At 42.9% G+C, this 24,182-nt stretch overlaps 1 protein-coding gene across 1 annotated transcript in view; it reads right to left on the bottom strand.

Annotated features, from left to right (window-relative positions):
- Positions 1 to 225: 225 nt before the first annotated feature.
- Positions 226 to 24,182, bottom strand: part of LOC145399660 (paired box protein Pax-7-like) — a 129,240-nt gene continuing 105,283 nt past the window's right edge. The window contains exons 5-8 of the mRNA XM_080272201.1: positions 3,567 to 3,787; positions 3,026 to 3,197; positions 1,850 to 2,028; positions 226 to 471 (exon numbers count right to left, since the gene is read on the bottom strand). Of these exons, the coding sequence (XP_080128327.1) occupies positions 226 to 471; positions 1,850 to 2,028; positions 3,026 to 3,197; positions 3,567 to 3,787 (818 nt within the window). The remainder of the gene's footprint in view (positions 472 to 1,849; positions 2,029 to 3,025; positions 3,198 to 3,566; positions 3,788 to 24,182) is intronic.

The following is a 24,182-nucleotide window of genomic DNA, read 5'->3' as shown; positions in this document are numbered from 1 at the left end:
CTTAAGTGATTAAGAAGCTTATGCTAATTTGGGTGACAAAAATTTAGTCCTAACATCTGTGATGTTAACATATAATGCTGACCTGAGTGATGACATTTGTAGTGCCATACTGACTAATGAAAAAGTAAAGCTAACCTAAGTGGAAAAGTAATGCTGATTGAAGAAATGTAATGCTAACCTCAGTGAAAAAAAAAAAAAATGGTAATGCTCAAGACTGACCTGTGCTCAGTACCAGGAATACACAGGTGCAGGGAAGTGCTGTGCGGGCGTGCGGGCGTGGTGAGCCAGGCCGTGGGTGAAGGAGGAGGGGGTGAGGGCGGAGGCGGGGGTTGGGGGGGAGGTAGCTGCCCCCCCAACGGCCCCCCGCAGCTGGTTGGAGGCCCAGGAGGGGGGAGCGGCCGAGGTGAGGGGGGAGGTCACCCCTGCCGCCCCCCCGCCGCCCCCCTGACCGCCACACATACCACCCGTTGTCTGGGGGGAAGGAAGTTCAAGTCAGTATCATTTTCATTCCCACCTAACAGATTATTATTATTATTAGTAGTAGTAGTACTGGTAGTAGTATTAAAAGTGATAGTAACAGTAGCAGCAGTAGTAATAGTAGTAGTTGTAGCTCTTTCTTTACCCCTGCACAATTGTTGACTCTATACAGGGGTTTTATCCGCCCCTGTGTGGAGTACAACTCTCATGTGTGGGGAGGCTCCCCACATACAGCTCTTCTCAATAGGGTGGAGTCAAAGGCTTTTCATCTCATTAACTCTCCTCCTCTTACTGACTCCCTTCAACCTCTGTCTCTTCGCCGCACTGTTGCATCTTTATCTCTTTTCTATCGCTACTTTAATGGTCACTGCTCCTCTGAACTGTCTGCTTGCATTCCTCCACCTCTACGACGGGCGCGTAGCACCCGTCTGGCAGCAAACTCTCATCCCTTTTCTGTCCAACTCTCTAATGCAAGAGTTAACCGTTACTCCCAGTCTTTCATTTATGCAACAGGTCAGCTCTGGAACTGTCTCCCTCTGTCTGTATTTCCTGCTGCCTATGATCTCCAGTCTTTCAAACGCAGTGTGTCCAGGCATCTCAAAATGATCGGATCTTGAATTTGGCTCTCTATTGTATTTTGTTTTTCTCTTGGCGGGAACTGTTACTGCGGGCTCATGGCCTTTGGTTCCTTCTTCCTCACAAAAAAAAAAGTATTGTTATTGTTGTTTTCATTGTCATTATCATCACACCAACTTGATTCTCAAGTATCATCATCATCATCATAACCGTCATCATCACTTCAACACCGAATCTCACAATAAGGTAGGATCCAAAGGTAGAGAAAGAAAAAAAAACACAAAAGCATGAGAACTATCAAACATATAACTGCGTCCCAAGCACAATAATTAGTATTAGGTGTTGACTTATTTACTACCGCTCTCCATTATTAATATTCATGTTTGGCACTTACCTGTCTAAAAGGAGCATATGAGGTTACATGAAGAGACAGACAACCAAACGAGGAAGTTAAGGAACGGTGCAGTGTTAATGTGGATATGTTGGAAAGTACTGAGATAAGCACCTTGAGATGGCTTATGTGGAGAGAATGGAGAACGACAGATCTAACTGGACTGTGTATGTGAGAGAGCTGGAAAGGAATAGGGGGAGGGATGGAAGGATGGCGAGGAGAGAAATACGAATGAGGGTAGTGTGAGTTAAAGGAAGGGCAGCCTGATGACGGAGGACAGGATGACAAAAAGGCAGTTTGTTTGAGATCACTCTCTCAAGCATTAAGGTTTCCTGCTATAGAGAGACAGAAAATTTATGTCAAAGTGAGTGTATCAGGCAGGAGTGACGGTGGGGTGGGGTGTACCTGTGAGCCGATGAAAGGTGAGTTAGCGCATGACGAGGAGAGTGCGGCGCTCATGGCAGGGTATGTGGATGCTGCGGCTGCGGCTGCGGCTACACTCATGTTGGCTACCCTTGCCTCTGAGGACAGCGTGCCCTGGTGTAGTCCCCCCGTAGCCCCGCCCTGGTATAGCCCAGCACCGTCTGATGGAAGAAATAAAGGAGAATGTGAATGAGTGAGATTTTTGTCAGCCTTTGTGTTTATCTACTTGCCTAACTACAATTCTCTCTCTCTCTCTCTCTCTCTCTCTCTCTCTCTCTCTCTCACGCACACACATAAACACACACACACACGTGCGGGCGCGAGCACATCCCTAGCCCGACGCCGGTAGTGGGCTACGGGCAAAGACACACTTGCCCCCGAACATGTGATCGTCAAGAGGAAACGAGGCTTAGGGGTCCGTCCAACGTTCAGACTCGAATACTGAAGAAGCTCTAACCCGGTGCTTCGTTTCGTCTTGTCGATCACATGTTCGGGGGCAAATGTGTCCGGGCCTAAGGAATGAATAGTCGAAGCGAGCTGAATGTGAGCCCGTAAACAATCTCCGACCTCTGATCTGTAAACAACCCCTAATTCTTGACCTGTAAATAATCCCTTACCTTGACCAGTAAACAACCTCTTTCCTTTGACCTGTTAAAAACCTCTTACCTCTGACCTGTAAACAACCCCTTATATTTGACCAGTAAACAGCCTCTTACTTTTGACCTGTGAAGTCTCTTATCTTTGACCTCTCAGCAAACTTTTGACCTGTAACCATCCCCTAACTCCTGACCTGTAAACAAAGCCAAGCCTGTAAATAACTCTTGACCTGCAACTTCTCAAGTTTCTAACCTTTTACCTGCACACTGGCCTGTGATATGTAACCTAACCAAACGTAACCTAACCACTCTAAACCTAACCCAAATGAACCTAACGTAACACTTGACCCGTACCCTACAGAAAACCTCAAACCTCTGACCTGTGAAGAACCCCAGACGTGTGTCCTACCCTAATTTAACCTAGCCTAGCCTGACCTAACCTAACCTAACCTAGGCGAACTAAATCAACCCCGACCCAACCTAACCTAGCCATTCACCAGTAACCTATATAAACACCTTCGTATCTCTGACCCGCAAACAACCCCTGCGAACAACCTCTGACCTTGATTCTGCACTGAGAAGGTGGCCGCAGCGGTGTGATCAGAGAACCCCTGGAACATGTAGGAGGACGGCGTGGAGTGGTAGGACATAGGCAGGCCCATAGCGTTGAAGTTGCCCATGCTGCCCGACGCCATTTGTTTGCGTAGCCGGGCGCGTCTGTTGCTGAACCACACCTGCGGGAGGAGAGGGAGGGGGGGTTGGAGAGAGTTTAGAGGGATTTTGGAGTGGGTTGGAGGAGGGGATGGGGATTTTGGAGAGGGAGGGTTGAGAGAAGGGAGAAAATGGAGGAAGGGAAGAGAAGGGAAAGCGGAGAGGTACATTAAGGGCTGGAGAAACGAAAAGAATAATATAGAAGAGAGAGAGAGAGAGAGAGAGAGAGAGAGGCATCCTGAAAATCCTAGCCAATACATACCGGTAATAAAACAAAATACAGTATACATATAATCCCAGAAAAAATCCACACACACACACCCACCCACCCACCCACACACACACACACACACACACACAGATAAATAACTTGCCTCTCCCCTCCCCCCCACCTGTATCCTGGCCTCAGTAAGCTTGGTCCTCTGCGCCAACTCCTCCCTAGTATAGATGTCCGGGTACTGGGTGCGCTCAAAGGCCTTCTCCAGCTCGTCCAGTTGGTGCGCAGTGAAGGTGGTGCGGGAGCGGCGTTGTTTGCGCTTCAGTAACATCTGCGGGTCGTCGTCGTCGTCGCTGCCCTCCTCCACGTCAGACCCAGAGCTGGTGTGCTTCACGGCTGGCGGGGTAGAAAAGGGGAGATTGGTGGGGAGGTGGCGGGGAGTGCGGGGGAGAGAAGATGGAGAAAGGATTAGGAGAGGAGGGCGTTGAAATGGGTATGGCAAGAGAGAGAGAGAGAGAGAGAATAGGGGTAGGGTAGAAAAGAAGGTAATAAAAGAGTAAGGGTAGGAAAGCTGTGGTAGAGGTAGGGCAGCACTAAGGTAGCAAAGGGGAAAGGGTAGGAGAAGAAAGGGGAAGTAGGATAAGGGTAGGGTATGAGAGAGGGGAGGAAAGGGGGAAAAAAAAGTACGGGAGGAAAGGAAGAAGGAGAATGGCGGTACGGTAGGAAAGAAGCTACGAAAGAAGAAAGGGTAGGAGAGGGAGAGGGAAGGTTGTGGCTGGGTAGGAGAGAAAGGAGGAAAGAAGAGTGGCTAGGAGAGGAAAAGGAGAGGGAGAACATAGGTAGGATATGAGAGAAGGGAGGAAAGAAGAAAGAGTAGGGGGGGAAAAGGAGAGAGAGGATATTGGCAAAGGCTGGAGAAGAACAGGACCGAAAGCAAAGGATACGTACTTTAATGGTCTGAAGCTATACGTTTTAAGATCCAGGATAAGAAGGGAGGAACGAAGAAGAAGGCAGCAGCGGACAACTTGCACGCGCCAGAAATGTTGGGCAGCCTTTCATTTTTTTTCTCGGGATCTGCTACCGTTTTTCTTCTCTTCTCCCTCCACCCATCAGTTTCCTATCCCCGTGCTATCCCATCACTCTTCCATCCTTCCGTCCCCGCTATCCTCCTCCCCTGCTGCCCGTAAGTGACAGGTGACAGACGTAACCCTTTGACGCTGCCGCACAAATCACGTGTGCTGAGGAGATAGGTTGGGAGGGGGGGGAAGAGATGGGGAGGAGAGGAGGGAGGTGGGAGGAGAAGGAGAGAGGGAGAGGGGGAGGAGGAGAGAGAGAGAAGGGGTGGGGAAGAAGAGAGGGGGATGGAGATGGGGTGATGGAAGGACAGGGGATCGGAGGGGTAGGGAAGGAGAGAAGAGGGAGATAAGGTATAAGCAGAGAAGGGAAGGAGAAGGGAGAGTTCAAATGAGTACAAAGGAAAGCAAACTGCAACAGATCTACTGGCCGTTTCGAGGCTGTTTGTCATAGAGTAGGTTATAACTTACGTAACTGTCAGCCAAAGACAACGAGAGCAAAGCAGGAAGGCTGATGAGAGGGAAAATGGGTTAAAAGGTAAAAGTGTAAAGGGAGATGAATGATAACGGCAGGGGAGAAAAGACTGTATAGTAGGTGGGTATTATAGAGATATGGCCAATAACCATTTTATACTTCAAAATCGTCAAAACCCATCGATATTTTCTAAACTAACGACTGGAATTCATGCGTGTTGGCAAAGCTCGCCCAACTCGTCCCACACGTGTAAATGAATTACTGAATGCAACTGTGCGAGGGCCAGGGAGATGAACAATGCTGCAACGGTAAAGCGTTGTGCATGACTGGTGAATGACAGGTGATGGTAATTGTGGTGTAGTCGTGGTGGGTTAGCTGAAAAAAGGTGTGATGGTGTGGAAGGTATCGTGGCGCACTTTGTATGTGTGTGTGTGAGTGTGTGTGTGTATATATATATATATATATATATATATATATATATATATATATATATATATATATATATATACACACACACACACACACACACACACATATATGAGACAGTGGTAGTAGTGTATAATTGTATACCGACTTCTTGGTACGAATGGTAAGATAAAAATGAGATGTAATGATGATGGTGATGATGTGAACGGGATGAGAATATAATTATGGTGACCTAATGATGTTTTCGTAAAATAAATGGTTGGAATGATGATACTGATGATGATGATGATGATAACAGTGCATTCTGACATGGTGACCTCTTGGTGTGATGAAGATGAGCTGCAATGATAAGATATAATGGTGACAAAACATTGTGTTGCTAGGTAATAACGTTATGATAATGATGATTATGATGATGATGATGATTATGATGATGATGATGATTATGATGATAATGTACAGGTAGTATGACAGTGTGACCTCTCGCCCTCTACGCTTCCCCTAACTTCCTAACCACCTAATTCTCTCCTGCCATTTACCTCCGACCTTCATATAGTTCACACACTCATTTCACGGCTCACATTTTTTTCCTGGTATCGTTACTCCCCATACTCTTCTTTCTTGTCTTACTCCTTTATATATAATATATATATATATATATATATATATATATATATATATATATATATATATATATATATATATATATATATATTTGCCTTTATTTATTTATATTTAATAATTATTCTTTCTTTTACTTTTTCTTTCCTCTCCTTCCTTCTTTCTCATCCACTCTTCTTTCTTTTATCCCACTATCCTTTACGTGTATCTTATTCTTCCCTTTTTTCCCCACCTTCTGTCTTATAACAACTCCTCGTTTTTCCACTCTTCTTTCCTTTATCTTATTCTTCTTTCTTCCACTCTTCTTTGTCGTCTTTTATTTTCTTTTTCTCTCTCTCTTTCTTTTATCCACTGTTCCTTCTTTCACCCACTCTTCTTTCTTTTATATACTCTTCTTTTTGTTTCGCAGTCAAAATTTCTCTCATTTCCTAGCTGTTTAACCCAGAACTCTCTCTCTCAACGGCGGCATGAAGGTGAAACAAAATGAAAACAGAAGAGTTAGCTGACCAGAAAGGAACGAGAGAGAGAGAGAGAGAGAGAGAGAGAGAGAGAGAGAGAGAGAGAGAGAGAGAGAGAGAGAGAGAATAAGATCGATACCTCATGCAATGTCTTCAATAATCACACCTCTATTACTCCTGTCATTACTTTACTGGTCATTGTTGCATCAGTAATATACCAAGCTATCTCACTGTTCATCCATCTATTTATCTATCAGTTTTCGTTCTGTCTATCTATCTGTCACTTATTTAACTCTCTCTCTCTGTCATCATTTCCAGCTGCCTTCCTTCATGCACTCCTCTATCTCGTTCTTGATCTTCTTCTCATGCTCCAACAAGCTGAGATGTTTTTTTTTTAACCCCTTTAGCACGATGACGCCTTTATACTGCCACCAGACGATTTTACTTAACTAAGAATAATCCCTGTCAAGAGTTAATTTTCAGCTTTTAATCTCTAACCATCATCAATATCATCATCATCATTATCACTATTATTATTATTATTATTATTATTAATATTAACGGTGTACGCGCTGTGCTAGAAATATAGTATGTGACCCTAATACCATGGGAGATATTAGCGAGAAGAAATAAAAGGGAAAAAAATGTCAAGCACCCACTGTACATTCTTTTCTTTCTTTTGCTTCCATATACTAATCATCCCCTTTACTACGGTGACACATTGCTATATATGATTCCTGTCACCGCCGTACGATTTTCTTCAGTCTAGAGGAACAATATCAACCCTATCCACTCTTCTTGTCACCAACACACGATTTTATTTTAATTAAGAAAGACCTCTCTCATGGAAGAATATATTTCAAGCTTACAAACAGCAATTTACTCAGTTCCCTTTTTGTTCTCGTCGTTTACATATTATTCTTTCATCATTTTCCTCTTATTCTGAGCTTATACGCTTTTTGCTTCTGTTTTTTTCCTTCCTTTTTTCCTTTAATATCCTTTTTAAAATTCATATTATTTCTTTTTTGTCCTAACATCCTTTTTTATGCATCATTTTTCTTCCCTTCCTGCATTTCCATCCTTTTTATTAATCCTTTTCCTCTTCTTTCTTTGCACTTGCATCATTTAAAAACGTCTTCCCTTGTTTTTCTGCCTTTATGTTATTTTCTTTGTTTTTGCTCCCCGTCTCTGCACTTACATTCGTTTTTTGTGTCCTCTCAAAATCAACATTAATTCCTTTTCAAACAATCTTTCTCATTCCACTGATGTTTAAATAGGAAGGAAAGTTTCGCCGTAATTTCCGTCACTAGTGAATGCTGGTTTCGTGCTTTCCAGGTTCCTGGTATTATTCGGCCAATAGCTTCTCCCATGCTATAAATTTTCTAATCCATTCTCTGTGTCTTCATTACAGGATAGAATTACATAAAGCTTTATATCTTATGACTTGATTGCTCCTTGATATCGCCTCCATCAACGCGAAGCCACGAAAAACAGGGTTCTACTTTTTTACGCGCAGAGGGATATGTGTACTGGGATAGGGGTGTAACAGGGCAGCAGCGCCTCCATCAAACCACAACAAGCCAAGCTCATTTTTATCCAACTCCATCCAGAATATTTTATCCTTATACATCCCCATCATCCCGGAAAACTGAAATAACACCCATGATGAAAATAATGCAACAGGAAAAAGAGGGAGGAAAGGGGAGAGAAGCGGAGAATAACGAGTGCAATAACAATAACGCATGAAAAATGGCGCAATCAGAGCAGGAAATTATAATAACAGCAAAGGCGACGCAGGAATTACGATAATGCCGGTTGTAATAGAGTGAGGGTAAGTTACGAGGCAGGGCTGGTCGGAATTACTGTATTATTTTGAAGGGGGTGAGGCGGGAGGGGGGTGACCAGAGAGTAAGGCAGGAGAGGGATGGCAGGTTAGGAGAAGGGGGGAGGACTGGGGAGGTTAAGGGGATGTTTGTGGTGGGGAGTTGTGGTGTGGTGTGTGGAAAGACGAGTCGGAAACATGATGATGATGTTGAATATGATGTCATTCTTTTTTATTTCTTCGAGTAAGAAGCAGATGCAGTAGCAACAATATACTATCCCATATTATTTTCTCGTATATAATGAAACATGTGATACAATTTCTCACGTGTTTTCCAGAACGAAATATAAGTAATTGATTAATTAATTATTTCCATTATCACCTTCAGTACAATAAGAACAATAACCAGTGTAATACTAGTAATTAAAACTAATCATATTATCCCCTCTGAGGAGTAGGGATCCAACTTTAGTCAGCTGTAGTCCAGAACTTAAAGGCAGGTGACAAGCTTACGGCCCTAGTGACATTTCATGATAAATAATTAAATAAATAAACAAACTAGAAAGAATGTTGCTAAAAATTAACTTCACCAATGAGAAAATTATTTTGAACTCCCTTGTAACTTGAGCGGCGGCTGACGACATAAGGTATTTTATTCCGGCAAACGTCAGACCATTTTTACAGTCCAAGGGGAACCTAACTGAGAACCGGGTGACTTGGTCCACAGAAACCCCAATATACGTCATGACAGCCATTCGAAAATTAGGGCTGTATACCAAGTGACTTAGGATCTCTCCTTACTGATTTATACTTCATACTAACGGTTGTAATCTTACTGGCTTTGGAGATTCCATTACAATTCTTCCTTATCGATTAATTTTTCACACTAAAGGTTGTAATCATAGTGACTTTGAAATTCCGTGACAGCTCTTCCTTCGCGATTTATTCTTCACATTAAGGGTTGTATTCTTAGTAGATTTGGAGATTCCGTAAGAACACTTCCTTAGTGATTTTATGCTCTTCAGTGTTACTGATGCAAAGTGTGTCATTAGAATGACATAACAAACAATCCAATGGCAAGGTTTAATAAACAAAATAAATTCGTAAAGAAGAGGCGCGCGAAGTCTGCTATGCAACATAAAATAGGACTAAAAAATCTCAATATCCTCTTTTATGTTACTGTTGCAGAGTTTGTTGACATTCAAACAGTATACAGTAAATAATATTTTAAAAATGTATGGGAAACTAACTGCTAAAGAAGCGGTGTTACGAACCTCTCTCTCACTTACAACAGCGTTTAGATAAGCGATGCACTGAGAACTTCACACAAAAATAAGTAACGCAACAATTTATATGATGACTTAATACTATCGTTGTGAATACTGATTTCAAACTGTGAACAACAGCGACAACTGGCCTTAGTGTCGCTTTGTTCATTTAACCTGGCTAACAAAGGATGAGCTTGTTCAGCTGAGAGGTCCAACGACCAAAGGCTTCAAAAACCATCCCAAGTAACCTTTTTTCTGCTGATTGTAAGAATATAATTTAGGTTTAACACATAACAATTGTTCAGGCGAGAGAAATAGGCAGCCAGTCATAGAGTTGACCACTAAGATAATATGATTATTATGTTAGTTGCTTTTGCCACCTCTACATGATTTAATTAAACTCAGGAATGTGCTCTGTACGGTACTTTGCAGGAACTAACGAAAGCTATGTTCAATCTCCCCAGTTCTAAAAGTTCTGCCTAAAAGAGAATGAGCAAGTCTCGTGTTGAAGAGATTGATGAAGGCCATGTCCAGTCCCTCCAGTTCGAAAAATATCACATACGCAAAATAAAGTTCAGTACGTCGCCAAACTGAATGGACTGAGGGAACAGTAACGCCAGACTGTCCACTTGAGGACAGGTTGGTCACTGGATGGAAACAACTTTGTTCTAAATTTATATTGTTCTTAGCAACGCTCCAGTTCCCACGCAAGTCAACAACAACAACAACAACAAAACAGTAAGTCAAACATCAAGGACAATTGTATAGCCATTAATTAACTCAGCGTCTCCTCTTCTAAAAGAAAAAAAAGAAGTGAAACAAAGAGAGAAACTGTGAGGCATAATGGCGGGAAAATTGAAGTGTTACGCTCTGGAAGTCGGGTCTTGTGGCTACCAATTCAGACCCGAAAACAAAGATATAATCGGAACAAAACGCGCCTTATTTGTTGACCTTAAGGAGAGGAGAGAGAATGGGAGGTGAAAAAAATGGCCTTAGACTCTCAAACAACGGGTAAAAAGAGAGAGAAAAGAGGAGGGAAGTCTGGCCAGACAATGGAAGACTGGCAGGAGTGTGACGGGAGTTCGCGCTCTGTGTAGCACTGGAACCCTCTTGTCTCTTCCGTAAACACTGCTTTTATAGGATCTTCCTCAGGGGAATGGTAAATGAACTCCTTATGTCACGTTCCTACCCTTATTTCTCCTTGAGCATTAATTTGGAGAGATTTATGCTGCCCGTATTTTAGATCCGAAAGTATTATTGTATTCCGAGCCGAAGTAAAATATAAGAATAAAAAATGTTATTGCTAGCCTAAGACGAAGCCTTACGGTTATATTTTCCAAGCACGAATCACACCATTTTGTTTATCAGCTAAAATATAACCCACCATTATTTAGATTCGTAAATATAGAGCAAATGATGTCAAATGGATATCCCAGAAGCCATATCTATAAAGTATCCTAACAAATTTTTACAATAAACAAGTTTCAATAACAGTTACGTATTATGACAGACCATGTTGTTTTGCGTATTTTCTCCCTTTAACATATACTCTATAATTTGATTGCGCAGTGTTCTGCAGCTATTTGAGTAAACATACACATAAATATACACATCAGTCTTATATAATTCTTAAGCTTAGGAGAGTTTTTGAGTACGGTTCCAGAATTTATTGGGATTAATGCTGGATTAGCCGAAGCCGTAATGGAGGGAGTTTTGGCGGCAGCGTCTGTGGTGTGATGGCTGCGTCTGCATGGCGGTGGGCAGGAAATGAAGCAGTGGGGGCGGTGGTGATATTTTGCCTGCCCCCGCTCGCTCCCTTCCTGCCCTCACCGTCCCTGCTTACACTCCCCCCTCCCCCACAGCCCCCTCCTACCTGTCTTTCCCTGCCCCTCCCGTCCGTCCCTTCCATTGTTCACCCAGCAGGAGGCAAACAGGGACTTGGATGTTAAACCGACTGTTCTGGATCGCGTTTTAAGGGAAGATTGTGACTCAGCAGAAATTGATTGCTTTGATACCCCTCGTGCAGTCGATAAGCAAACCTCCTTCATCCCCCCCCCCCCCCGTCCGTCTTTGCCATGCCTCTGCAGTAGGTGGGTTCGTGGCTGTGCAGATTCGGCGACTCAGGTATAATTTTTTCCCCAATGATTTTATTAGCATCGTTTTTCCCCGATAGTCTAATCTTACTAAAGGTATGATAGCCACAGCCATGTCCAGTCTATATGGATCAAGGAAACCGAAAAGACAGTGGTGGATTCTCTAGCACGCCAAGTCATCGCATTTGTGGAGTACTTTTGCTGATTAAATGAGAAGATGAACGTAATACCCAGCAGGAACAGATGAGACACGAATAATAACAGCAATGACGTTTTTTTCCTATTTTTTTTTTTTTTTTACTGCAGTATTTATGGCTATGAAGCGCAAACCAAACCTAACAAGACAGCAATGAAAGGCACACGAATATCTTTTTTTATTTGTTCTTTGTCACGGTTAGGTCCGAAAGATGCCTGGGTTAGGACTGAAGTATGTGGCTTTCACGGTTTGGTTGTCATTTTAGGTTAGGTTTGTGTAATATCCATGAATACGGAAACAAAAAATGAAATATAACTACCAACAATCAGCAACGCAAACCACAACCACTCCTCAGAATGTTGTCAGAGGCGCCAGGGTCCGTATTTATCAAGAATCTTAACTAATTTACGATAAAAAGTCCATGCATTATTTTACTATAAGAAATCGGTTTGTCTGTAGTATGTTTCCATGTTTGTATTCATTCTGCTTTAGTTATGAAGTGTATAGTAGATAAAAGAATGAAAAATATGAACAAGCACTCTGATTTATAATTTAAGCTCGAAAAAAAATAATAAGAGGACAGAGGGAAGGGTGAAGGGATGGGTCTTAAGGAGCCGCCGCCATTATCATAACTTCGCGCTAAAACCACAAACAAATGACGATCATCTGTCAACAAACCTTCCCGGAGCAGGCAACCATCTCGCCACGCACGAGCTGGGATATCTTTGACCTTCTCATCCTTAAAATTCCCCTGCTGTGTATTTTATCCGTCTACCTATCTGTCTAACTTTCGGTCTATCTACGTCCAATATATATCTAGGTGTCTAACAGACGATAATCACGACCAAATCTGTTCATATCTTTGCCTTTTTCCTCATTATTCCTTCACCTCATTGATTACCTATCTATCTAGCTATCTAGATATCCATTTGTGTGCTGTCCATCCAACTATCATCTAAAGAGAGAGAGAGAGAGAGAGAGAGAGAGAGAGAGAGAGAGAGAGAGAGAGAGAGAAAGAATATCTCGTTTGATAGCAGAAAGAATAAAACCAACGAGACGTATCGTACAAAAAGGGCTAAGTGAAACTGACACCGATAATAATCCACCACGGCACCCAGACACATCCTACCCTTAGACACCATCCTTTATTTTTTTTTTTTTCCCCTGCCTGGTGGTGTGGTGTGTGGTAATGACAGGAAGCGCTCTGTCAGTGTTAAGGGCAGCTGCTGTGCCGACAAGTGCACCAGCAGCAGCGACACCTACGACAGGAAAACCAACACTGTTTATAATCATCACCATCATTACTATTATCATCATCATCATCATCAAAAATAAAATCGTCAACAGCATCTTCATATTTACCTTCTTCCTGCTCATCCTCTTTACCACCATCATAATCATGAAAAAAAAAAAAAAAAAAAGCAGCAGCAGCATTTTCATCTTTATCTTCATCATCACAATCATCATCACCATCACCATGATGATGATCATCATCATCACTGCCCCAACCCTACTCTCCGTGATAACCCTTCACAAGCCATGCCATTCCCTCTATAGTATATCATCGTCTTTGGAGAGTCAGAATACAGTACCAAAGCGAAACCATACACTCCAGGGGGTAAAAAATTGGGGGGCTAGGATTTACACACACACACACACACACACACACACACACACACACACACACACACACACACACACACACACACACACATTACCACAAAAATTATCGGCACAGTACCTACAGTATATTTCGCTCACTTTAACTTGGCTCAGATTTTCGCCCCATTTCAGCATATGTCAAACATTTCAGTGGCAGAACAATACAGTACTGTAACTCTATCCTTTCCATAGCACATCTTGGTGACTACGCCGCATTATAAAATTAATCACTCTTACAGCTCAACATTCCAGGCGGAGGTGGAAACTTTGGACCAGGTTAAAGTGAGGAGAGCATTACAGTAGTGGTCCACAACGCACTTACATATAAGCCATGGAAGCAGTCAGTACATCAACATATATTTATTTATTCTCTCCGACAACAAGAGTATGTTTTCACCCCTGTTTGTTTGTTTGTCTGTTAGCAGGATTACTCAAACTAAAAGAGAGATTTCGACCCAATTTGGTGGGCAGATAGCCCAAGTGCCAGGGAAAAATCGATTAACTTTTGGGACCGATCCCGTTCGTATTACTGATTCTGGATCCGGAAAACACTTTTTGCGAAACCCTACTCAAAGATGAGAAAACCTAACCCATTATGAAGAGTGGTTTGGAAATTACGTTGTCCTTATCGGAGAGATGCGCTCCACTTAGTGCCCCTCTAGTTTTTTTTATTTACTTATTTATATATATCCTGACTCACACTGATTATGAAGTACAAAATATCCCTAGCATATTATTTAATCTGCACGAATGATTACTTCTTTATCTTCATCATCACTATAATTACCCAGTTTCGTTATACTGCTGGGAGGTTTGAAGGATAAAAGTCTCAACCTCCTCTACAGATATTGTTAATCTATGGCCTATCTAATTCCCTTGGTCTTCAGATTCAAAACTCGAGAGAGAGAGAGAGAGAGAGAGAGAGAGAGAGAGAGAGAGAGAGAGAGAGAGAGATTAATGGGGTAACTGAATTAATCTCTTAGTGGGTTATAGGAGTCCTGTGTTTGGAGGTAATGCTGTTTGTCTACTCTTAAAAGGATAGGGTTTGGGTGGTGTGGGTGTGGGTGGGTGAGGGTGCGGGTGCGGATGCGGGTATGGGTGTGGGTGTGGGTGAGGGTAAGGTGAAAAGAGGAGGTTCACAGGGAAAGGGGAAGCATGTAGAGGGAATGGGGAGAGGGTAAGAGAGGTGATAAGGTGAATAAGGAAGGGAGGAGGAAAGGAAGAGAGAGAGAGAGAGAGAGAGGAAAGAGAGGGGGATAAGATGAAAGGATAGGATGGATAGGATAGGCGTGAGGAAGGAACAGACAGAGAGAAGAAAGGGGAGGAAAGGATGGGAGGGTCTGAGGAGTGAACAGTAAGGAATGGAAAGGAAGTACACGGGTTTGCTAGAGGAGAAAAACGGGATAGAATGCGAGGAAAGAAGAGTGGAAGAGGAAACAGTAGGAAGAGAAGAAGTGAGAGAAGAGGATAGAAAGGAAAGGAGATAAACAGCTGACAGAGGGGAAAGGAATGGAAAGTGAAAGGAGTGGAGCAAAAAGAGAGACGAAGGGAAAGGAGAGGCGAGAGAAGGGAAGGAGAAAGGAAAAGTAAAGAAAGGAATATGGAGGTGAGAGAAGAGGAGAAAAAAGGATGAAAAGAACTGAAGGGAAGGGACTGAAAGAGAGGAGAAAGGATGGGTAGGGAATGAGCAGGAAAGTAAAGAAAAGATACGGGAATCGGGAACGGAGAGAGAAGAATGAGAAAAAGAAAAGATTTATGAAGAAGAATAAAGAATGAGTCTTTGTACATAAATGTGCGTGTGCTAGCAAGTTATGTTGGTGTGTGCTTGTAGGAGTATGGTGGTGTGTGCGTGTATGTTAGTTCACTATATATGTGTGTGTGTGTGTGTGTGTGTGTGTGTGTGTGTTATATGAGTACACATATCACTGTCTATGTGGATATTTGTGTACAGAAGAATATGTGTGTACCCTTCCCGTGTATCAGCGAGGGAGGGATGTATATATGTATGAGGGGCAGGGGCAGGGGGGTGTAGGGGGTTGGGAAGGGAGAGGGGAGAGGGGAGGTAGGCCATATCGACTTTCTACAATCACAGGATAAGAGGAGGGGAGAAGAATGAGAAGTAGAAAGGGGGGGGGGGAGTGAAAAGGGGAGAGGAAAGGGAGACTAGAAAAGTGGTGGAGATAGGAGAAGGGAGGGGAAAGGGTAGAGGTGAAGACAGGGGAAGGGGGAAAGGAAAAGAAGAGAAGAAGTACAAAGGAAAGCAAACAGCAACAGATCGACTGGTCCTTTCGAAGCTGTTTGTTATAGGGTAGGTTGTAACTCGCGTAAATGTTCCATGAATCAGAGAAAGTGATAGTAAAGCAGGAAAGGGAAGAGGGAAGATGAGGAGAGAGGGGGAAGAAAAGGGAAAGAAGGGGGGGGGGGAAGAGAGAGACGAGAAGGGAAAGGGGATAAGAGTGAGAAGTAAGGGAAGGGAGGAGACAAGTGGAAGGAAGAAGGAGAAAGAGAAAGGGAAAGAACGGGGAAGAGGGAGGTGAAGGTAAAGGGAGAGGAAACGAAAGAGTGAAAGAGGGCAAGAATGAAAAGGAAAGCAAGGATGGAAGTGAACGGAAGGGGACAGATGTGGAAGAGACAGGGGGGAAATAATGGGGGAGAGGGAGCGAGGGAAAAGGAGCAAGAGGTGGGGAGGGAAAGAGGGGATGAAAGGGAAGGGAGGAATAGGGAGGGAAGAAGGGGAGGGAGAGGAGGGGTGAGAAATAAGGCAATCGAGGCTTCTGATTGGTTCTCGTCTCCCTCTGCTCCCGTCCCCTCAGCCAATCAGCTTCAAGTATCCCCTCGCTCTATCATTTCACCCTATTACCTTAGAGAAAATACACCCTAATTGAATAGACCCCTGTTTACGTTACAAAATACACCTCTATTCTTGTATTTCGCCGATTTTAGAAAGATACTGTAATGGGGGTGTGATGGTAAGGGTGAAAGTCAGGCTAAGGAGTGTGGGATTGTGAGCTTTAAGGTATTGTTTGGGGTTTGAGTTAAGAGTTAGGTCGCTGTCTCTCTCTCTCTCTCTCTCTCTCTCTCTCTCTCTCTCTCTCGTGTAATTAAGTTTCATTCGTTTCACCTCCTCTTCCTCTCTTTATCGAATTTTTTTATATTTCTTCTTCTGCTTCATCTCCTACTTTCTTCTGCCTCGTCTTCCTCTTTCTTCTCCCCTCCCCACCCACCATTTTTCTTCCTCCCTCTCTAATCCCTATGCTCACAACCCTTTCATTTCGCTGTATATCACCTCTCCCCTCCCTCCCCTCTCCCCCCTCCCACCCCACTTCCTCCCCTCCTTCCCTCACCTCTCTCTTCCCGTCAAACTCCCTCTCCCCCTTCCTTTCTCTTCCCCTCTCTTTCCCCTCCTCTCTCCTCCCTTTCTTACCCTCACCCCTTCCCTATACCCTCAATTCCCTTTCCTCTCCTCCCGCCTCCTCAACGCCTCTACCCTCCCTTCCTTCCTTTCCCTTCATCTTCCTTTACCTTTTCTTCCCTTCCACTCCCCTTTTCCTCCTCCTCCTCCTGCTCTTTTCACCATTCCTCCTCTCTTCTCCTCCCCTTCCTTCTTCCCTTTCCTTCTCCCCATCTCTATACCTCCCCCTAATCCTTCCCTCCCTTCTTCTATCTCTCCATCCTTTCCACCTCCCTTTCCCTCGCTCGCTTCCTTGTCTCTTCACCTTTCTCCCTATCCTCTTCTCTTTCCCTTTCCTTCCTAATTTTCTCCCTTATTTTTTCCTTCCATCTCATTCACTCCTATCACTCTTTCCTCACCTCTTTCCTAACCCACTCCTTTTCCTTTCTTTCTTTTTCCATTTTCCCTCCGCCCCCCCCCCCACTTTCATTCTTTCCCCTTTCTTCTTTTTCTCTCAATTCAGTCGCCTTTTTTTTTGACTTCCCCTCCATTTCTGATCACCCATCAATTCATCTCTCTCTCTCTCTCTCTCTCTCTCTCTCTCGTGATCAAACTACGCTACATCCGTTTCTCCTCCCCTCTCTCTGTTTACCTCATTTTCTTTAATCATTTCTCCAACCCTTGCCTCGCTAGTTCCGCCATTCTCTCTCACTCTCTCTCTCTCAAATATATATAAAAAAAAAGCACTTCTTATAATATTCCAACCAATAAAATAACATGCATCTAAACAAAAAAAAAAAAGGAAAAAAAAAAAAAAAGAAATTCAGCCACACTTATACACCATATCCAGAACCAAAATTTCCAGAATCATTATATATAATTCTTCATGCTAAGAATAACGCCACCGTTTTATTCCAGCTAACGCCAGACGATTTTATTCAGCTGAGCATAACAGGTTGAGAATTCTAATACTGTCATCATTAATCTTTTTCATGGCCATTTCATTGTAGGTAAAGCCAGATGATTTTATTCACCTAAGTAATGTTTATAAAGGCCTGACAGTGTTAATACCGTCACCACTTACCCTCACACTGTCAGGATAACTCTAGTATTTTGTTCCATCTAATGCCAAACGATTTCATTCATCTGGGGTTTAAGTTCTGGGAGTCTTAGGGTGACGTGGTTAAGAGACAAAAGTCCGTATTATTTTCGGGTAAGGAAGCTCCTTAACAATTCCTCCTTAGCGATTTATTTTTGGATGTGGCTAGTTAATATCCTTTTCGACGTTATATATGCGGAGTTTGGTGATTTTGGAAAGATCTAGGAAACAGAATAGGATAGTTCATGTAATAAATAAAATAAACACCCACAAAAAAGTGTTAGGGAGCTTCCTTAACGGACGTGAATACGGCCCTAAGATGGTGTGTTGTCAGCTCTCATCGTGTAGACATTAAGCTCTTTAGTCCAATGACGCGTTGTTCTGATTTGCTGTTGCTATATTTAGACGTCTTTATTCAGCAATAGAAATACATCTCTTCTTGCCCTGGCTACATCCACCCCGTCCACTCCGAAAAATCTCTTGTGCTAAATAAAATCGTCTGAAGGTAGTGACAGAACTTTAAAAAAACTTCAGCTGTAGGCATTATGAAAGTCACCACACAGCCCTCCACTGCGACGACGTATCTTTATCATATTCTTCCTGGTATCAGACAAAAGGGTTAAAATCACCTCCATCATAAGTCCCTACTACATACTTTGACATCTGTTTATCCCCTTCTTGCATCTGTCATACGAACTTCCTCGACGTGGAGTATGCTTATTGTTGGGTGAGAGAGAGAGAGAGAGAGAGAGAGAGAGAGAGAGAGAGAGAGAGAGAGAGAGAGAGAGAGAGATTCATTATTTTCTTCAACGTTTCGGGCTACACAGAACCTGAACCTTCGGAGAAAATGAATCCAAGCTCTAACCCGTGTCTCTCTCCCAGCCAACATTGCCAATCGTCGCAATGCATCAGCTACGTAGGGCATACCTCTCGTGGTGAAGGGTTTAAAAGTAGACTCCTTCAGCTCCTCAAGGGGTGACATTTTATATTCTACTCATGCTACGGCTCAAGTGTTTTATTCAGCTCTGGGGAGACTTCATGTACAGGGTTAGCTCTCCCAGTATGATATCATTTTTACCTTATTTATGTCACCTTTGGGCGATTTTATTCAGCTCTGGGGAGACTTTTCGAGCTGGGGAGGTGTTGAGGTAGCCTTCAGTATAGTCGGTCTTTCACCTGACGGAATCGAACAACTCTCACAACTTGAATACCTAGTGATGAACGCATGAAGTTCGATTAGGCTTGATTATGTGGTAGGAATGAGTCTCCTTGGTTGCAAGTTCAAAAGACTCACCAATCTGACCACATCTGGTCAGCAACTGTGCTGAATGGAGTTAGAGATTTATATCAGATTAACGTAAACCTGCTATGACGCCTTTACTAACAGCACAGGGAGGTCTCTTAATTATAATCGGTCTGATAACAGCAAGAAAAAATGTAAGACATCCATGTACTGAACGGGCCAAAGCGGTGTACATCTCGGAAGCCATTTATTTACCACACACGAAAAACAATTACCGGGACGGCGTATAATTAAAAAAAAAAAAAAAAAAAAAAAAAAAGTTACCCTCTCCAGAACGCGAACAGGAGCTTCATCATAGAGTGTGTTGACGCAGGTTATTGTGAGCTCGTGTAATGGACGCCGCTCCCTCACTCCTTCATCAAAATTACCCTGTCACTGCCGCTTCAAATCACGCACAAATTTCTATGAAAGCACTGAAAAATGGCGGGATGTATGTGCGGAAAAAGAACGCGCGTGTGCTGTGTGAAGGTGACGCTGTAAAGTGACGTAACGCAAGGCGGAGTTACGGGTGGGAGATGGAGGTTTGTTTATGTGGTCAACAGATGGCAGCAGTGAGTCGGATTCCCACGGGCGGGGAGGGAATATGGCGGCGTAAGGGGGAGCGTCTCGTAATTCAACTTTATACGCCCTGTTTATATTTATCCCTGGGAAAATATGCGTGGGGTGAGAGTGGAGAGGAAGGGGAGAGGTGAGGGAGGCCACATACGCGCCGTGAGTCACTCCTGCGAGCTGGTTTACACGGGTTTACTGACTAATACATTTCGGGGGGTTATATTTCATGAAGGTAATGAGAGGCGTTTCGGCGTGTCGGTGATTTCGGCCCCTCCGCCCTGCACACCTGCTAGTTCGGCCCTCCCGCTCGATACGGGGATGAAAATGTGAACAAAATTAGAGAGAGAAAAAATATATATATCTAAAGCCAGAGGTCCCAGGTTTTTGCTGGCATCGATTTCCTGTTGTTGAGTTACGTGCGGCGGGGACGAGATTTATTGATGGGGTTAGAATGCGGCGGACACCTTCATCACTCACACAGAAAAATTGTTAGTACACAGGATTTTAGGGCCACTCGTTTTTAACAATCCGAATTATTCTACTTGGAATTTATTAACACAGGTGTTTTGCAGTTTCAGTTTCTCAATCCACTGGTCACATTATTGGTATGGCATGTATGAAATGTACTGAAGCGGCTGACATACACACTCTTGACATGAGAAGGCAACTCTACTGATCCGGTTGTTGTTGCTATTGCTGTACCTCGTTATGTCTGGCCAAGCAGACCCGTCGATCACATGTAAGCAACTGCTTCTGTGAGACCGTTCAACAGATACAAAGCAGTACATATAACGTTTAGGGAACTAGAGCCCCATGTAGTAGACAGCGCCTTGCCAGGGTCGGATCAGGGTCCTTCCCAACTGGGAGGTGCAGGAAAATATGAGGTCTGCTCCCGGGTGTACGCCGCAGCTGCTTTGCTCCACCCAGGGTGCAGAGCGCTAACACATGTAGGTTCCTCGTCAGCGCCACCCTGATAATTATAAGATAACAGCTAGTCCCATATTTATCCCCTTCCAGGCGTAGGGGCCCGAAGCTAGGCCGCCGTGGTCAAACAGGAAGACTCACATTAATGCATATCGACCGCACGAGGGTCGCTAAGGCATTCAACATTCACTTAGTCCCAGCCTTGCCCCACAGCACGACCCACGAGGCTAGGTTGTGCCCGGATCCCCACTTTTACCGCCGGATGAACAGGGACGAGGGGGAAACATACTGCCACAAGCAATCTCAAAGGGACTAAGGATCGAAGTAGGGTTCTTCATGTTGCACGTTGGATATGCTAACCAATGCACCACGACTCTTAAAAGTATAAATTAATCTGAACAAACTCGCCCGGATATAGTAAGAGTAAACAAAATAATAATAATAATAATCATAATAATAATAATAATAATAATAAATACTCTTGATTCAAGGGGTTAACCTCGTCAGACAGGGGACGTTATTTAAAATCACTGCAACCACCATCAAATTACACTGGGTTTGGAAAAGACTTAAACTATACTCCTTTCCCTTAACCTGGCCCAGATATTTTTCTTTTGCAGTTTATGTCATGCAGGTCAATGGAGATAAAAGGTAATTCTATGGCTCCACATACTCCATAGCATCTTTTCGTGACTAGCTTCATAATTATCATGTTCATCAATTTTTACAACACAGCATACAAGGTGGAGAGATGGTAATATAGGACAGGGTAGAATAAAATCAGTATAGTGATGTTAGATATAGCCTTCATTACTCCTTCAGTACTGTATAAGAGGTCTCCCCAAAGCTGAATAAAATCGTCTGAAGGAAGCAAGAATAAAACAAACGATGTCTTCAGGCTGTAGTGATTATAATATTCCCAAGTTTCTGTAACTCTTGACTGAATCAAATCTTCTAACATTAGCTGGACTAGAAATCTTGGGAGAGTTGTCCCGATCTTGAGAGGGGTATCAATGGCAGATTTACACTCAGATTTCTATTACTCAACCAGCTCACTAAAATCGTCTGGCGTTAGCGAAATAGAGGACTAGAACTGTTCCGACCATTAGAGGGTTAAAAAAAAAAAAAAAAAAAAGTCCTGCCGTTCTGATGGGACAGCAGTATCCAAATGGTGGCATGAATGCAAGAGGCGTTAAAGAAAAAAAAAAAAAAAATCGGCCTCCTCAGCGTCTGACGATTTTATTCACATATGAAAACTCCGCGCTTTCCAACGGCTATGCACACACACACACACACACACACACACACACACACACACACACACACACACACACACACACACAGTAGGAATGTGTGTGCAACGCCTGTAGTCAAAACACAATCGACATTCCATTTTTTGTTGTCCGTCTTGGTCAGTTCACGCCTACATCTCGTTTTCTTTGAGGGGTGGCGTCTGTATTAGTTTTATGGTGTGTGTGTGTGTGTGTGTGTGTGTGTGTGTGTGTGTGTGTGTGTGTGTGTTTTACTCAGATACCCGTCTTAGATATCAGCAAGCAGCCTATTAACCCTTTCATTCTAGTGGTATTCCTTTTATTTTAATGAGGCCAGCACCAGACGATTTTATTCAGCTTCATGGAGACCCCTTATAGTGAGGGGGTTACTGCAGCTACATTCAACCCATCCTGTTCAAAACCCTCTCCTGAGTAAAATCGTCTGGTGGCAGGAAGAACTGAATAAAGATTACGTCCTCGGGCTGATGAAGTTATTAGAATATCTTAAGGCCACATAAAGAAATATTCACTCAATAGACAGACAGATAGATACAGATGGATGTCTACCAACTATCTATCTCCTTATCCACCCATCCATCTATCTATTAATATATTTGAGATAGAAACCTACATAACTAAGCACGCAAATACATTTTTAACTGTGTTTACTCCAACTTTTCAAAATTTCTATCCCAACCTTTTTATAACTTCCAAGTATAATTTTTCTCATGAACAAAGACCCCTTCTTACGACAGTTTCCGGAAGGGTTCAAGTTACGCATCGCTTCTCTCACTCAATAAATTTCCGGCCACGGTGAAAAACTGTGAAGAAGGCGTGAGGAAAAAAAGGATATATAATGAAAATGCGAAAGTGATGATATCCCCTGCAAGGCGAGGTGTGAGAGGGACGATTGACAAAAGGGAAAAATTTATAGATAGACGGATGGGTAAGTCGGTAGGTAGGTAGGTAAGTAGGCAGGCAGATAGGAAGGTAGGTAGGTAGGATGGTAAGTAAGAAAGTAGGTAATGTGAGATAAACACAGATAAATATATACAGGAGATTTTGAGATGGTACAGGTTTCACGTTCGTTCGTTCGTTAAAAGATTCCCTGCACATATAGTGCAGGCCGGGCCATACATTAGCCCGGTCAGTGGTGTATGGGCTGATTAAAAAACAGTAAGTGGGGAGGACAGGACCTGGGGAATGCCCAGCACACACGTCCTGTCTCCTGACTGGCTTTGTGGTGTGTGTGACAGGATCAGGACTTTTATATCTGACTCTTGCTGCCACCATCCCATTATTCTTCAGCTTAATAAAAACTCTGTTCCCTTTATAAAAAGTGACCTCCATTTACATTTTAAGCAGATTACTTGTTTATTTATGTTTTTATTTATTCATTTATTGGTTTGTTTCTATTATTATCATTGACCTCCAGACGATATTATTCACCTTAGGACAGACTTTGGAACTGAAGGGGTTAGATACAGCCTTCACTGACCCCTTCACATCACGACGTCCGACCTAAGGTAAATGAAAATCGTCTAGCAGTAGCCTTAAATAAATAAATAAATAAATAAATAAAAATATATGCGTCACGAGAGAGAAGAGGTAAATGGCGGCTGCTTTTAATTCCTTCACAACGAGGTATCTAAATTTAATGTGAATATAATCGTCAGCTAGTATCAAGAACAAGATATAACAGACGTCATCGAACTGAAAGGGTTAATCTGAACCATATCATCTCAGGTTTCAGGACTATTATCAACGGTGAAGGAAAAAGGGGGAAAAAAATCACAGCCTCTGAAGTCAACAAGGTGAAACATTTACCTATAAAAAAAAGAAAAAAAAATGATTCTCCGTTATTATCCTGACCATTTTACCCCACAGGAAAAAAAATGAACTTTAAAATTTTACGGGAATGAGGGAAAAAAGGGTTAGATAAGAAATTTTACTTGAATGGGGGAAAATAATCCGACGTTAAATTTTTCTCACAAGGAAATAAAAAAATAATCTGCTCGAAAAAGTGTCCCTAAATTAGAAGGAAAAAATGGACTTTAAAATTTCATGGAAAGGCAAAGGGAAAAAAACTGTGCTTCAAAAACGTGTGTCACTAATTAATGAAGGGATAAGAAGGTGGTTTAGGAGATTGAGCTTCCT

The sequence above is a fragment of the Coenobita brevimanus genome, chromosome 50 (genome assembly GCF_032717465.1).
Source record: "Coenobita brevimanus isolate Jiangsu-jjx chromosome 50, ASM3271746v2, whole genome shotgun sequence".
NCBI lineage: Eukaryota > Metazoa > Arthropoda > Malacostraca > Decapoda > Coenobitidae > Coenobita > Coenobita brevimanus.
This window is presented reverse-complemented; position numbering and strand designations above follow the sequence as displayed.